The 17,621-nt window shown below is 41.3% G+C and overlaps 2 protein-coding genes across 2 annotated transcripts; one reads left to right on the top strand and one right to left on the bottom strand.

Annotated features, from left to right (window-relative positions):
* Nucleotides 1-2,802: 2,802 nt before the first annotated feature.
* On the top strand, nucleotides 2,803-6,730 carry LOC308335629 (lysophosphatidic acid receptor 4). Its single transcript, XM_080792729.1, has 3 exons — nucleotides 2,803-3,123; nucleotides 5,014-5,501; nucleotides 6,061-6,730. The coding sequence occupies exons 2-3, from the start codon at nucleotides 5,022-5,024 to the stop codon at nucleotides 6,556-6,558; spliced, it is 978 nt and encodes a 325-aa protein (XP_080648855.1). The 5' UTR covers nucleotides 2,803-3,123; nucleotides 5,014-5,021; the 3' UTR covers nucleotides 6,559-6,730.
* A 4,454-nt stretch (nucleotides 6,731-11,184) lies between these two features.
* Nucleotides 11,185-15,669, bottom strand: tm4sf21b (transmembrane 4 L six family member 21b; the record flags this gene model as incomplete). The annotated part of the gene is made up of 5 exons (XM_080792277.1): nucleotides 15,296-15,669; nucleotides 13,677-13,745; nucleotides 13,282-13,418; nucleotides 11,295-11,478; nucleotides 11,185-11,199 (listed from the first exon to the last, which is right to left on the bottom strand). The coding sequence occupies exons 1-5, from the start codon at nucleotides 15,485-15,487 to the stop codon at nucleotides 11,185-11,187; spliced, it is 597 nt and encodes a 198-aa protein (XP_080648403.1). The 5' UTR covers nucleotides 15,488-15,669.
* Nucleotides 15,670-17,621: the final 1,952 nt, after the last annotated feature.

The following is a 17,621-nucleotide window of genomic DNA, read 5'->3' as shown; positions in this document are numbered from 1 at the left end:
TGCCTATAAACAAAGTTCATCATTCCAAGTTTCTTAAATGTATAGAATGCAACAGTGTAGTTCAGATGATATCTTTTATTCAAATGAAGAGAGGCCTCTTACTCGCAGTTGGACTATCCTACCACACTCTAGATTCCACTAGACACCTACTTCCCTGGCCGCAGCGGTGAAAGCGCGGAATACTAGCCACTAGACCATCAGGGACATGCTTTGTGTAATGTGCAATCTGTTGTCAATCACTATGAAAACTAGGGCATTTGTACAGTAAAATATTCAGGCCGATAAACAAAGTTCATCATTAAGTTTCTTAAATGTATAGAATACAATACTGTAGCTCAGATATCTTTTATTGAAATGCAGACGGGCCTATTACTCAGAGTTGGACGATCTGAGCACACCCCAGGTTCCACTAAAACTGCCTTTCCCTGACTGGGAATCGAACCCTGGCCGCGGCGGTGAGAGCACCAAATCCTAGCCACTAGACCATCAAGGACATACTTTGCGTAATGGCCTGGTTTTGGCCTAAATCCTGGATTAGTTCATCCAAGTTTCGTGAAATAGGCCCCATCAAATAACGGTGCTTGTATGACGTCTACAAACAACACACTAACTATCACATAGGCCTAATACTATACCATATACCATATGCCTCAATCCATCAATTAACTAGTTATCATACCCAGACGTTTCAGAGCGTTTCAAACCCAGACGTTTCAGAGCCGAAAACAGAAAACACTCCCTCCCAATGCCTTTAAAAAAAATCTGCATAATCTGCCCATGGCCCCTTCCACACGTCCAGTTGGTGGTGCTAATGCACATCCTCCTGAGCCACAGCCGTCTGATGATAATATAACATAGGCCTATGTTACAAACATTAAGTTTTCATACATTTTCATACATCATTATAAACATTGTGAGTGTTGCCTTATGATGCATTATAAACCTGATTCTAATCATTCAAATCTAATTCATAATAGAACTTTAATTGAATTGTTACCGTGCAATCTACACACATGCAGTCTTCCCCTGAAAACATAGTGGACAAGCACAGACTGAGACCACACAAGTGTTTAAACACTTCTCCACCAACCACCTATATACATTCTTTTGCATGATTATTTCAATATATTACAGGCAAAGTAGAAACAAAGCAGAAAAAAAGCGATCCCGCACACTGTCTTCACTTTCAGCATTACATTTATTGAGCAACGTTTCGGTGTTCAGACCATCATCAGGCATAAAGAAGCACTGAGACAGGCAGGCACACTTTAGCATCACCAAGATGCCAAAAGCCGCGAGCGGTAGGCGTCTCTTCCGAGTTTTTAGCTGGTGGATGGAAATTAAGCTCCCGGTGGCAAGCGCTACCGGGAATCTGGCCGACGCGGCATTGTGCCGCGTGCCGTGGGTGGAGCTTCATTGCTGTTTAATGTCCCGTCGTTTGTTACAGTTTTTTCAAGCTCTCTTATGTGTGACGTCGGTGACCTTATCTCCAGACGCTGAGTTGCTAAACCATGTGCCAGACTGAACACCCCCCCCACACACACACACACACACACACACACACACAGGCTTTTCCTCTTTATCACATGATGGTACAATCTGACTTGTCAGTCAGTCAGTCAGTCAGTCAGTCTGCCTGCCTTCCTGCCTTCCTGCCTGCCTGCCTGCCTTCCTGCCTTCCTGCCTGCCTGCCTGCCTGCCTGCCTGCCTGCCTGCCTCCACAAGGAGGAGACTGCACGTTCACTCATTTTGGATGAGCAAGAGGCAATACTTGCATTGATTGGATTAGATATCCCAAGAAGCTGTGTCACTGTGCTGGGGAGAACAGCGATAATAAATTATTTCATGTGGTTTTAAAATATATTAAACGCCTCTGTGGTACACCAACTAACTTTGACACCAGTTATGTTATAACAGTCCATATAACATAACAAACGCACGCCGGCCAATCGACAACCCATACATCCAAACAGGAAAGTCCTATCTGATTGTATTAAATGACATCAAACTCACCATCATTGCAGCTGTACAAAAAGGTTGAATTATCCTCTTTCTATTCGTATCTGCAAAGTGTTTGTTTAATAAAAATGTTATGAGCTACTTTTTGTGAAGAAATTTCTTGCATGTGATTATTTTGTGTGTTGTTTGGAGTTTGGAAGTGCTCATTTGTAATCATTCAATCAACGGCCCTGCATACCACCTGTTTGGAAATTACACATAATTCGCAGATGACAGTGAAGTGACAATTTAAAACCTCAAACAAAAACAAAAAACAGACCACTACTGTGTTTAAAGTCATCAACAAACTATAAGAACATGGCAAACATTGGTCAGATAAAATAAGAGACTCCATTGTTGAAAATAGCCGATCTACAAGCTCACTGCGCCTCGCGTTGGCCTCGGGCCATACTTTGCCCATGTGACGGTATAAAGTGAGGTTGAACCACACAGCCACCTCTTTTAGTCATTGGAACAGGCTGCCATCAACACCACGGCCCAGCGGCCTCTTCAGTTTCCAGTCACGTCGTCACTTTTGGCAGAAATCTAGGACAATAAATTTCACTTTGACTGTCTTCCTTTATTGCAGCTGTAACTGAGAAACAGAGTGGGCACTGTGTGCGTCCCTGTGTGTGTGTGTGTGTGTGTGTGTGTGTGTGTGTGTGTGTGTCCAAAAGCGTGGGAGATAAAAGCCCTCTCAGTCTGACTCCACGTATTAAGTGAGATATTGATGGAGAGACAGAGCAGAACAGAGAGGGACTGTATAAGGATGACTGCATTGAAAGAGGCTGGGGTTGTTGTAAAGTCATTGAGCATATAACAGGTGACAGGATGATGCCGCCATAGATATCTGAATGAATGTACCGAACATGAAGAGAGAGAGAGAGAGAGAGAGAGAGAGAGAGAGAGAGAGAGAGAGAGAGATCTTGAACTTCTCTTCCTGTACTTGCAAACAGTCTGATGCAACCAACGCAGACGCGGGCAAAGAAGGAGAGGTAGAGAAACACATGCTGTGTGTGAAGAGAGTGCATCAAATAATTTTGGAATTGTACATTTGTTTTAATAATAATCTTCCTCTGATCATCATCATCGACTCCTGGACCTTTGTTTCTTCATAAAAAAAAGGTAAAAAGCACTCTTTTTGGGGTGGGCTTCCACATTACACACAATCATAAGACAAAAGAAACATGGACAATCACACTCTTGTATGATGAAGTAGGGCATTAATTTACAAGAAAACAAAGGGATGGGAACAAAGCCATACAAGGGCGGTGATAGACAGTTGTCAGCAGGGAGTATTGGGCGGGAGTTGTAGGACGAGGCCTCCCGGTCGGGGCTCGTCACTGCTGGCAGCCAGGTGAACCAGTAGGATACAAGAGCAGCGACAACACAGAAATGTGTGCAGGGAGGAATCAACTGGCATGACTTAATTGGGAGAAAGGGGGGGTATATGGCTAAAATAAAAAAATCCACGATCTAGACGATCTACAATTAAGCTCACAGTGCGACACCTTGTGATGCCCAGTGACTCGGTGAGCTTGTAGATTGGCTGTTTCTGCTACTTTTGTGCAACATGCACTGTCATACGACAAACAATAAAATAGGCCAGTGATTTGAGCTAGTACATTTGCTACATTTGATGCTTTTGAACTTTTGATTTTCTAACTGATAGTGATAGCAGTGCAACCAGGAAGACGGAAGTGTGTTACACAACCTCAGTCTGAGTGAGAACCTATTGGCAAGCAAATAAAGGAGAAACACCTCCTTCTTTTCCTTTGAACAGTCTATTTTGCGCGTCTTAAGTACCAGGTCTTATTACTTAACTTAATACCTGGAGGCGTAATCAATGCTCTTTGGCCACTCAAGCCAAATGGCATTGATCACGCCTCCAGGTCTTTAGTTTACTCAAGTTAGGTAATAAGACCTGGTACTTAAGACACGCAAAATACAGCCCTGAGTCTCAAGAGACCACGTCGGCACCACAACATAGGGCATTATATTATTGCAACATCGTGCTTTCGTGGTCCATGTCCAGTTTTACATGTCAAATGCCAAATGCCAAATGTCAAACGTACGGGTCAATATATTTACACTGTGTTAACTCAACACACCAGATGTTACACCCTCCTCATTCAACTATACTTAAAAAAAAAAAAGTTATACTGTCAATTAAATACTAGCACTTTTTTCCCAAAGAGACCTAAAACAACATTTAAAATACATTCTGAAATAATGGCCAACTGCTTTATAGATTCTGAAATATTGACAGAATAAATAAGAATAGGCCTAAATTACACAGTAGGATACTCACAGGGGATATATTCAGAAATATTGACAGACTAAAATGTCATATCATCAGTGTGTTGTAAAAGGTGGGTGAAAATTACAGTGTGAAAGAGGAAAGGTGATTATTTATTCATCCCCTAAGATCTATGGGCATTTTAGAAGAAATGTTTATGCATTTTACAGGACTGACATATAGAGGAATATGCCATACGGGTATGAAAAACTGAGTAAATTAGTTTTTTGAACACCACTTGTCAGCTAAGAGAAAGCAGGTCAGTGGCACAATGACTGCATGTCTCCTTTCCATCTTGTGTCACCAGTGAGCTTCCTCAAAACTACTTTTACACAACAATGGCAGAGAAATGGGGTGAACATGCATGGTGGCCTCTATGTGGCAAAAATAAAATGTAATGTTACACGCAGCAACGCATATGGGCATTGCAGTGTGTGCGTGCGTGCGTGCGTGCGTGCGTGCGTGTGTTTTTAGTGTTCGTTTGCTGAGGGTGCACAATTTTGCCCTTTACCTTAAATTGGCCAGTAGCCTACTCATGAATCGAATGGGAATTACATTTCATAGAGCCATCTAGAAAACATCAGAACACTCAGACACGCAAAACACAACACAAAAGCCACTGAGGCCTAACTCTAAAACATATATTTAAAGGATCATACAGTCAAATATTATAATATACTCTCACTCACTCACTCTCTGTCTCTCTCTCTCTGCAGGCCCGACCATGCCCATGTCCAACATCACCCCAACCAGCTGCGACAGCAACACCACGGGGGAGGTCAGCGGCATCTTCGTGGCAGTGTACAGCACCACACTCGTTGTGGGCCTCATCTTCAACCTCACGGCCCTCGTCGTCTTCTGCCGCTTCAACAGCAAGTCGCGCTCGCACACCACCGTCTACATGACCAACCTGGCCGTGGCCGACTTGCTCCTGGTGCTGGCACTGCCGCTGAGGATCTACTACCACCTTGGCGTCCAGCCCGAGCCCCACCAGAGGCTGTGCGAGTGGGCTGGCCTGGTGCTGCTGGTCAACATGTACGGCAGCATCTTCCTCCTCATGTGCATCTGCCTGGACCGCTGCATGGCCGTCACCTTCCCCATGTCTGTGCGCGTGCGGGACGCCCGGAAGAAGTCTCCCGTGGTCTGCCTCGGGATCTGGGTGTTCACCTTCGGCGCCAGCCTGCCCAGCTATCTTTTGCAGGATGTATGTATATAAGCTAGCATTTGTTTACACAATACAAGTGCAATAGTTCATATTTGATTTGTTTACACATAGCCTCTATATTGTAAATCCATCTATCTTGATCTGATATAGTTTACTATGTAAATATGTTGTAATGCTGCCATTATAGAGTGTAAAGACTAAAGACTAATTCATGCTCAAAATTAAATAGGCCTATGCATGGATATATTATGTGCTTTCATTTAATCTGTCTTTCTGCACGTTTGAAATACATCCACAAAACGTCCTTCTCTGAGTCCTCAATAATGAACGGCAATCAAAGGGAATCAAAGTCACACGCATTGCAATGGGGATTGTGTAGGTCGTTAGGAAATGTGACCCTATCCTGTCCTCTAGTCTCGTGGATTCAATCATTTTGAACACATACTACAGGATACATCCATTCTGAACAGGAGGAGGAATAAATGGGCCTTAACGCAACCAATTAACTTTACGAGACAAATTCCTCACAGTGTGCAAACATACAGTACCTGGAAAACAAAATAATTCTGATTCTCGTTTTGATTCTGATTACAAACAGCGTGAGGTCTCCTCCAAGCTACAGTGCTTCGGCAGCCTACCAGTCTACACCTACATGCATCCGGGAATCGTTTTCTCGACGCTGACCCTGGGGTTCGGCGTCCCACTCAGCGTGATGCTGACCTGCTCCTGGAGTCTGCTCAGGGCCATCCGGCGCAGCACCGTGGCACAGACGGACCTGGTCAACAGCCGAAAGATCAACAAGATGATCGGCATCAGCCTCTTCATCTTCCTGCTGAGCTTCTTGCCGTACCACGCCGTTCTTGGCCTGCTCTACCTCTACAGAGAGGACGTGCCCTGCCCCCTGTTGGGCGCGTACCGCTACAGCCTGATGCTGGCGTGCCTCAACGCCATGTTGGACCCCATCGCATACTATTTCACCACGGAGACGTTCAGGAAGAGGATGGACCTGGACGACATGAGGAAGAAGTTCCAACTGAACAGTCACAGCTCTATACAGGGAAACCACAACAAAACGGAGGCGCTGATCAATACTTGATAATAATACTTGAGACTTATTACTGAAATGGTATTTTTGAGAGTTATTTAATTTCCGTATTTGTAGGCCTATGTATTTCCTGGTGACACAAAAGGTAAATGTCATTGTCACAAAAGTTGGCTTTGTCCGAGGCTTAAAAGGTCTTTATATTAAATAAATACTTTTTGAAACATCTATGGGGAAAATTAATGGGGAATTATCTTCCGATGTGTGAGCCTGTGAGGTGAGGTGTTTATCACCATATTAAAATGGTTAAAATGTTAAAATGGTTTAGTAGCCTACATCTACTGAATGATGTAATCAAGCATGATGTTTTTGTTTGACAGGAAGTCATTAATGATTGGACTTTTGATATAACAAATACACTATATTGTGCATCTATGATGTGTCCCCACTCCCCATTAGGACTATATGCTCTAACACACTCGAGACGTTTGCCTCGGACCCAACTAGCCAAATAGCAGATAAGCACACAAAGCGGCACGGCTTTTTTTATATATATATATATATATATATATATATATATATAAAAAACGTAGGAAAATAAAATAAGATTTTCCATGGGTTGACCCATAACAATTGGTCTGTGACACACAAATTACACACTCACTGTTTTGGAAGAAAACCCATCTCAGTGTAACTGCTCCTAAACCATCTTCATCTGGTGCAGAAATAAGACAACGTCCCAACTGATATCGAGAGGGCTTTTTATTTATCCCAAGTGACAACGTGAAAAACTGCAAAGAAATCACATAACAATATTCTTTTAAACACAATGAAACATGAAATATGAATGTCCTTGTTGTCAATCATGATGTCCGTATTATATAAACAACACAATGAAATGTACACAAACAATTAAACGATACAATGGCAATATAACTTTTACAGACACAAACAAAACAACTGGGAACATACCGTATGCGCCTTCTGCACAGACTTTTAGGAGTTCAGTTAAGTTCTTGCTCTTTTTAATATTATTTTCTTTCTTATCTTTTGTGGAGACTCTCTGACATGAAAGAGCTCCTCTCTTCACCTCTGCTCTGTTTGTTCTGCCCAAACATGCCCAAAACCCAACAGGTGATTGAAATGAGGTGATTAGAGCAGGTGAGCCTAATTCAACCTGCCCATGAACCAGACAAACAGACCATAAATACAGAGCACAGTAGATGGCACTATCTCACCATGCATTTACCATACAAATACCGAAATATACAGTTTGTTGCCCAAAACATACATACAATGTTCACATATTATCCATTTTCAGAAAGGTAAGCAATAAAATAGAATATTACAAAATAGAAAATACCCATTGCTGGGACAGCTCCAAGTGTCAGCGAGAGGGAACTGTTTTGGTACTCAAATCTAATAGTTGTGGTCTCATTACAACTATAGATTGGCCGCCCAAGCTCGACAAGGAAGTTAAAGCAGTCAGTGAAAAGCCAATGAAACTAACCAATGAGGAGTCAATGAAACTAACAAAGAAGCTATCTCCCTTAGTGGTGGAAGTTATGGCCAGATGTGGGGACGCTCCCCCTGGTTCGTAGCCGCCTCACTGCGCTTGACCCCAGTTGATAACGTGTCCTACGCATCACACTGCAAGTCCCTCACGCTAGCCGCTTGTCACTTCCGACACCAGTGCAGGATCAGCGCCCCGAGCACAAAGGTTTGCCCCGAGCCTGAATCGAACTCACGATCCACGACTCACTAGTCCGGCTAACAACCCCCTGCGCCAAAGAAGCTAGCTCCCTCACTGCAAGGATTTGTGGCAATATATGGGGACGTCAGAGTTTCTCAGAGTCCCATCAGTAGTAGACCGTTGAATTCACTAATATAACTCGCGAACATAATGACATTCGGTTGCCGAGAATATTGTGAACCCCGTGGATGCGGAGCCACTTCTTATTTGATACGCAGTCAAACCGAAAGCAGACGTCACCTCACCCAGCCTACACGTGAAAACCTAGAATGGTCAGAACACCGGTCAATCTGTAGGCCGTGAATATACTGGTTAAAACAACTAATGTGTACAATTTGTGTGCGGGACTATTAAAAACTTTAAGCACTAAATCCAAGTACATCGCAGTTTTAACTATATAACAGACGCCGGAATACGGAAGACCTCGTGGCGCAACGGTAGCGCGTCTGACTCCAGATCAGAAGGTTGCGTGTTCAAATCACGTCGGGGTCAAAGATTTTATTTTTAATATATCGGTATCGGTTTAATTGTTTTTATGTTTTCATTATAACGAATACATTTAAAAGAGTTCTGTTAATAAGATTTATTTAGATCTATTTATTTATTTCATATTATAATGTATATCCCACATTTATAAATAGGGTTTTGGGCTCATTTCAGAAATACTACTACTAGAAGACAAGGCAACTGTTCAATATTGGCCACTGACCTCAATCTGACCTCAATCCTCAAACCCTTAGATCTCCATATATGGAGCTGACCTGTTCTGACATTCCATTATGTTGATACTTAAACAACAACAATAACAACAATAATTCATTTAAACAAATGTTTGGTTCAGTTTTTTATTACAAAATATGGTTAAGCTTACACATTTACAGGCGCAAATATTTGAACAAATCTATAAATTAATTCAGTTCAACATTCCAACATATAATTCAATGTATTCCAGTGATTAGGCACGAGGTAATGCTGCCCTTGAATTATAACATCGTAATAGGATAATATGCATAATAGGCATATACATACAGACATAATCCTGAGGGCTTGGAAATAAAATAGCTAAAAAACAGTAGGTACAAATGTCTCAACAGAACCATTCATTCCATTTGAAGCCACTATGCTCAGAAATGCATACCATGAAGTGTGTTTTAGCCAACGTTTAACTGTAGTTTCAATACAATTACCTCCTGTGACCCACTTTTATTGTATCCATTTGCAACCCTGAGAGCTAACCAAATAGACCCTGGCGGGTCCATTTGGTTATACATTTGTGCACTCTCAGAGTAAAATTGACACTGATGATTGTGCAGTGTACTTCTTGAATAGATATACTGCCCTAGAAAAAAGCCAAAGAGCAGTAACCACAGAAAGAATGGGTTATCGATATTGGTATGGCACTAATTATATCTGTTCACGAGGTAATGGTTTATCCCCCAAAGCCATGAAGGCTGATTTGAACTGTGAGACACAATTAAACCAGGAAAGCTGTGACCTGTGTCACTCATTTTAGATTTCTTTTCATTGGCTATTCAAAGAATAGCAAATATACCTACATATATTTTAGACATTTTTTGAAAGTGTGAGAACTACTGATTTAGAAAGCATTTGTAGAATCAGCCTATAGGTCTTACTGGGATAATCCAATGTGACCAAAAATATGTGGTTACTGCACTTAGTCTTCTTTTTTCTTCATCAGTCGATCAGTTGACGGTGTTGTTGCACATGCTGAGTGTCTCCAGGCGGTCATGGTCCCTTTATCGTCTAGCTGCTCTGTTTTACTGTTTACAACACAAAACACAAAGGTTGCCAGTTTAGAACACTGATGTTTCACACTGCAAACCTTCAATCACTGGTTCCCAAACTATGTGTTACAGACACATTTTGTATGGGTCGAGGTGAGTAAATTATATATTTGTTCCTTACATTTTCTTTTTAATTGTTATTTTTGTAAGCAAAAAAAAAGGAAAAGAGAAAATCTAGTACTTCATACATACAGATTGGACAGCCATACCATATAGATACCATAAAAATGGTTTAGTGCCACTTTGGTATTCCTCCAATAAATAATATTAACTCTATAAGAGAAATATATCATCACGTGTTTCAGATAGGCCTACATGACCAAAATGTGTTGTCAACCTGACTTTTTTGTTGTTGTTGCAAACACCTTCGACACTTCAATTTCAATCCCTAAGATCGCATGACAAAGATAAAGGTTTCCCGTTTGATAACCATGGGCCCTACAAAAAAGCCATGTTTGACCAACGGCCCAATAAATCCAAGGTCATAATATGTTCTTATCGTAATAATGTTATCTTTCTTTCCACACACAAGACACACACACACACACACACACACACACACACACACACACACACACACACACACACACACACACACACACACACACACACACAGGTCGATTTGAATTATCTTTCATGAGCTGATGGGAACTTGTTACTTGGCTGATTTTAGTCCCATAAATCTTTCTCTAGATTAAGGCTGTCCTTGACTAAAGAAAGTAGTCGACAAATAGGCCTATAGTCATAAGAATGTGTCCACAAATCGATTACTAGTTGATTTCATCAACAGATCTGTAAAATTGTGTTTGCTGCATGCAACCATGCACAAAGCATGCCTTTTCAGGGTGGTGAAGTAAGTAAGTAGCCTATCTGTAGCTCACAACGTAATATCTCTGTGAGCTTGTAGAACGGCTATTTTCGTGACATGCTCAGCATAGGGACGCTATGTGAATAATTCCAGTGGTTGGGGTCCGGCCAGGAACCCCCAGGGGTCCTTGAGGTGGTTCCAGGTGGTACCCAGGAAACAATTATCTATAGTTTAAAACCCATTCAAACAGGGAAAGTGTCTGTGTCATTTTATATTTTGTGCTGGCCATTCAAAAATAGCAGATCTATACAAGCTCACTTCTTGCTGCACTGAAAGATCATGAAAGTTTGAGAACTAATGATTTAGAGGGCATTTGTAGAATTGGGTGGTTGTTTGAGAAGCACCATGGCACCATTCAACTCACCTCCGAGTCCTTGCCGCAGGTGCCGCATATGCAGCCGAATAGGCCATTGACCATCTGGATGCCGCAGAGCAAAGTCGCAATGCAACCGGTCACCAGCAGGGTGGAGAAGAGAGCCACGTTGAACTGCACCACGTTCTCGGGTTCTACACAGAGGTCCCACACATTTGTGTTCTCTAGGTAGGATCTGGGGAGACAAACGGAGAAGAGCTGTTATTGCAGTCTGCAGGAACTTGGAAGTGGTTCTCAAACTTTTACGTTTAACTCTGACAGTAGGCCTATAAAATTAAGATAAAAAAAGAACCCCCTAGGAACCCTGAGAGTCCCTGGACCCCACTTTGAAAACCACTGACAAAAACTAAAACATGCAACACGTTACATTATGGTGCTAATTGTTTACGCTAGAAACTACACAAATTTCACCAGAAAACAAGTGGTATTCTTTCGTGATCACTTTTTTAAAGAGCTTTTATTTTATTTATTTATTTTTTAATTATTATTAAAATGTATTAAAAAATAATAATACTTAAAGGGCCACTTCACCCCTTTTGCAACCAGATCTTATTTGAATGATGTTTGGGAGACAAGAAACACTTTCCTGTGGTTTTTATGTGGGTAATATGTGATTTTAGATATTTTAGTATTTCAAAGTCATGACTAAATCAGTAGTTCTGATGTCATGGACACAGGTCTTACTTCCTTCCTGGACTACATGTTGTCTCAGTAAGACAGCCTTCACCCTATCCACAAGGTGGGGTGAGTGCAGCAAAGCATTATTGTAATTGTAGTAATCCAGCAGTGAGACCATTGTCCATGACATGACTGTGATTTAGTATTTCACAATGTCTGTGATGTCATCACAGACACTTTGAAACACTAAAATATCTAAAAACACACATTACCCACATAAAACCCCCCAGGAAAGTGTTTCTTGTCTCCGCAACATAATCAAAATAAGATCTGGTTGCAAAAGGAGTGAAGTGGCCCTTTAAAATTAATGACATATACTCCCAACAGAGGTTGAAAGTGATTAATACATAATTATGCGTTGGATTTGGCCATGGTCCCCAAATGCCCATACTGTATGTGTGTCCAAAGTGAGGGACACCCACAACCACAATAGAGGGTATGCTTGTGACATCACCAAACCATAAGGTATGCAGGAATGCCTATACTGAGTGGCAAAAAACTACTTTCTGGCCTTGACAGCCCCTACATCCAAACAGAAAAGTCCAAAAAATGATCTTTCTGCTATACTGCGAATGCCCTGACACCGCATCATTCAAAGATGTGGGTGACACTCGCTGATGTATAAGGGTTAGTTAATCATTACTTTAAAGGTAACGGAAGTAATGATTAACTAACCCTTACAGTAAGTAATACATTAGTTAAGCCTTACTTCATCATAATTCATGATGAGGCTACTATCATTAGTTAACCATGATTCATGGCTTTCATGATTTAATTTATAGATCTACTTTTATCGGCCAAATCTATGCCCAAATCTGTCCTGATAACAAACATCTAGACCACAATGGGAGGTAAATGCAAATTCCCATAGAAAGTAGGTGTCATTCTCTGCTGTTTTCCTTTCCCACCTAGTATTGTGTATTTGCTGATGACATTATTGTTATTTTTGTGTGCTATGATGAATTCAATATACAGTAGGACCACAATGGAAACAAGTCCCCAGGACTTTCTGAGTTATCCTTTTAGCCTTAAAAAGTTTACATTTCTGACTAATAAAGTATTCAATTAATCAGTCAAAAATGGGTCTCAAAGATTGTAGTCTACAGCAGGGGTGCCCACACTTGTGTGCAACACTCTTGAAAACAAAGTATTGCATTGTGACAGGTTTTTTTTTAAATTATATTTAAATTATATATTTTTAGGGGCATGTCATGATGTACCTTTTGGGCCACCCCTGTTGTACAGCATACATGCTGAGAGTTAAATGAACACAGCAACTCATTTTCCGCCAATGTCTTACGTGTTAGCGAAAGGACGCGTCCATGCCAGCCCTAAATATTTGCATACGGGTCCATTAGACAGGCCCACGCTTGCCACGGCCACACTGTAGATGGCTCCCGCTACGCCACATGCAGCAAAGCCGATGGACAGGAACATCTGCGGGGTGCACAGAACAGTGTCAAAACCTCACATCTTACTCTAGAGAGCACGGTGGGCAGTGGTGGAAAGTAAATAAGTACTGTACTTAAGTACAATTTTGAGGTATTTGTACTTTGTACATATTTCCAATTTCCAATTACTTATTACTTCTACGATAGTTGCAGCCCTACACACTATAACCACTGTGAACCAGTGTGTGACTGGTCCCCATGCAGTCAGTCACAAAAGCCCCTTTGATGCCTGTTTGACACCTACCCCACAACGGTTGGCACAGCACCCATCTCTGGTGCTGGTCAGGTGAATGTGAATGGCAGGAATAAGGATCTGAGAGAGAGAGAGAGAGAGAGAGAGAGAGAGAGAGAGAGAGAGAGAGAGAGAGAGAGAGAACAATTGAGGGAGAGTTAGAATACATGTAACTTTATCTGTAGGCCTATAGCCTTTTGAAACTGTTTCCTAAAAACATAACTAACTTAAGATTTAAAAACATGACAATCGTTTTGCATCAGCGTGTACCAAACAAGCATGTGTGCATGAATTGAAATATAGCAGCACTAAATGAAAATGAAAACGGTAAAATAAAAGGCAGCTAAAATTAAAAAAAATTGCACAGAATGCAGGACTAAATAAAAACCAACAGGATATGGGATATGTGGCAACACAATATAAAAGCTAAAAATATAAAGACAAATACCGCAATAGTAAAAAGAAATCGAGTAATGCTGATACTGATCAAACTGCTCATGAGAGACCGAAACGGTTAGTACAGAGTACACCATGGTTCTCAGTGTCCGGGTATCCCCACGGGTCCTTGAGGGGGTTTCCAGGTCGTTCTCAGCAAAATGATACAGTTTTACTGTTTAATTTGAACCACTTTAACCTCTATATACATGAACTATTTAAAAATAGCTGATTTACTAAACTTGTAGGTCTGCTATTAAAAAAAGTGGATGATTGATACATTTCAACAATGAAAATCTTGTCTGTGATGGCTCCCCGGCACAAAATATTGTCAGGTTTTAAATTCCTAGTTTAGTTTATAAGTTTTTAACCCATTTTGGGTGGGAACCCCTTTTGGTGTTTTAAAGCATTTATGTTATACTTTAGCCACTGACAAATAGCAGATCTACAAGCTCATAGCACGGCACACTCAAATCTTTGAATATATATTATTACAGGGTGAACATTTTAACTCAAATCTTTGCTTCTACTGGGGTCCCTGGAACAACATATGCTCGTCCTTGACGTGAAATATTGATATACTGATATAGACATTTTCTAAATTTCGAAGTCAGTTCTAAATGGGCTAAGTAGTTTGTTTGCTAGTTTATTTATATATTATTATTTTTTATTATTGAAAATTCATTTGAATTAGGTTTGATTAGTGTTGGATTGTTTTTCTATTATATGGCATAATTATCCGGGGAGAATTAGAGGGGAAGCTTATAGGTATAGGTATATAGACCACTAGGACTATAGAGTTCAAGTCCAGTGTTTCTCAAAGTGGGGTCCAGGGACCCCCAGTGGTCCTTGATGTGGTTCCAGGGGGTCTCCAGCTAAATTAGTAGATAATACAGCATGAAAATCAGTTTAAACTCTTTAACCCTGTTTGTGGTTGCTATTTGAAAAGCTCACAGGGTGTCGTGCTGCGAAGCGCTGTGAGCTTGTCAATATGCTATTTTCAAAAGAAAATCTTGGGAAAAGAAATAGTGAATATTTTTGTTGAAACATTTTAACAATACAAAATCTTGTATGCGGGTCCTTGGCACACAATCTTTTCAGATGGTAAAATACATATTAATTTGGGCATCCTTGACATCAGTTAAAATGTTTGAGAACCACCGGTTTAAAAACACAGCCACTATAGAACAACTCACCATGATTCCTCCTCCCAGAAGGCCTCCCATGTACTTGACCTCCGGCGTGATCCTGGGATGGTCTTCGGTGTCATCCGACACATATTTGGTCTTAAAGTCAGGGAAGAACAGCATGAGATTGCAGAAGATCGACACGGCGGCCAGCACGTACAGAGTGACAGCGATGAACTTGGAGCACTTTCCCGTACACATGATGCCTTGAGGTTGTGGGTGATGGATCAAAGAAATTTCTTGAAGTTTCGATGTGAAACGCTGTATTTGTCTTGGCACAGGTACTCTAGGTAGAATCCGTGTTTTGGCTCCTGCGTTGGTTTGTTTCAAAGATATTCCCGTTTGGGCTTTCGAGCCTCAACCCCCAGAGCCTTGTGTGAGGTGGACGGTGTGGGGGGTTGTGCTTAAATATCGAGTGGCGGTTTTCAAAATGGGATGGAGAGGTGGAGTCATTCTGTAGGGTAGTCCATGCATGCACCTCTGTTATCTCCACCTCCCTTTCTATCTCAACTCTGATGCACTTCCACCTAACAAAGTCATAAAACATGATTTTCAACACATCCCAACCCCACCCGTTTCCAGATGCACACATTAACACTTTGCTTTTCTATTTTCTTGTTTTTACAAGGTGATTTTAGCTATAGTCAAACAAACCCTTTTGACCCCTTGACCTCTCCTGGAGGGGAAAGCACACTGGAAACCTCGGGTCCATTGATTTTTTTTCTCTTTCTTTCATTTCTTTTTTTAAACACACTACCATGGCAAAGCCAGATAAGAGTTAGCTCAGTGCAAAGAGCACACTGGCGTTTCACTGCTTTTCATGCTTCTGTCAACAACACTGCTCCATAGCAGTTGGTCCCAAACAGTGCATCAATGGTAGGTTTCATTATCTTTATGATTCTTCTTTTTTTTGGACACTGTATGGCAGGGGTTTTCAAGTTTTTCAAGCCTAGGACCCCTTAGCTGAGAGAGAGACAAAGCAGGGACCCCACTACATATTGTATATCTCTGCTGTCGGGAGGAAACCGTATAACTCCAGAATGTTCATTTTTCAGGAAATGAAAAAGATACATTTTTCAGGAAATTAAGATATATATTATATTATATTTTTAAAACAAAGAAATACTGCCTCATCAAAGTTGCTGTTGTAACTTTATATATTTATTGTCCATTACTTCCATGAGAGGCGGAGAGGTGGTGGAGTTAGTTGCTTTAGCAGACATTTCGAGGGTCCGTTTGTTTTACATCACCATTACATCACCTAATCAACATGAGTTAGACTAATATATTAGCACCCCTCACTTTACACGGGTGTGATTTTTGGTTGATGTTCTGCTCAGAATAGGGATGCTAAAGTTCAAGTCCTTTCGCCCTGCTGTATGGATATCGTAGGGTGAAGCCTGACCTCCATGTGAGAGCTTTAACGGTCAGCGAGAGCTGATCTACAAGCTGGCAACGCGTCGTGAGCTTGTAGAGTAGACTGACCAATTTTGACAAAGACATTTCATAAGAAATATTCTCTTATATAATTCACCCAGACACTCACTGTTGAAGGTGTGTCGTGTTGACATAACGTATATGCTGTAGTATAGGTCTATATGAATTCTTAGTCACTGTTGACAGAATTTATTTTGTCTGTACTGTACATATAATCATTCGTAATTCATTGTTGAAGCAGTACATTCACTCATTTCCTCAAGTGTTGACAGACCGTACATATATAGATAGATGGATGCACAATAGATGTGTATTCATTTGGTATTTGCACTGTACATTTATTGATAAGACGTACGGTATATATATATGTTCTCTCATTCAGAGCTCCAGTTCAGCAGCTCAGTATTCTATTGCAGGGTTTCTCAAAGTGGGTGCCGTTCTGTGGCACCCTAGGGTGCCGTGACACAAGGCCAAGGGTGCTTCAGAATACTTTGGTAATTTTGGGAATTTATCAATATTACTTCAGTTTAAGTTGAATTAGAGCCTCGAGTCTAGACTTAGTAAAACAGACCTGAGTTGCACTGTACTTGGTGAGTTCTTTTTAAATCTACACAAAATCTCCCACCAAAAAATAGCAGATCTGCAAGCTCACAACCCGTCACGTTGTGACGCGTTGTGAGCTTGTCGATTGGCTATTTTGACGCCCCGACTCGATTGGCTTCTGTGCCTTTTCGACCCGGGGTCTGTCTCAGTGTTTTTGGAAGCTAATGCCGTGTATAGCACGGGAAATCATCGGTAAGTCCGCTCGAAGGCTCCGCCTAGTTGAGGAACTATCTATAGTGGAGTGATCCAATCGCTCACATAACCATGGTTACCTACGTAACCTTCGTTAGTTGCA

Source organism: Protomyctophum bolini, assembly GCF_963924005.1.
Source record: "Protomyctophum bolini genome assembly, chromosome: 20".
NCBI classification, from domain to species: Eukaryota; Metazoa; Chordata; class Actinopteri; order Myctophiformes; family Myctophidae; genus Protomyctophum; species Protomyctophum bolini.
The sequence above is the reverse complement of the archived record's forward strand: the minus strand, read 5'-3'. Positions and strand labels throughout refer to the sequence as shown.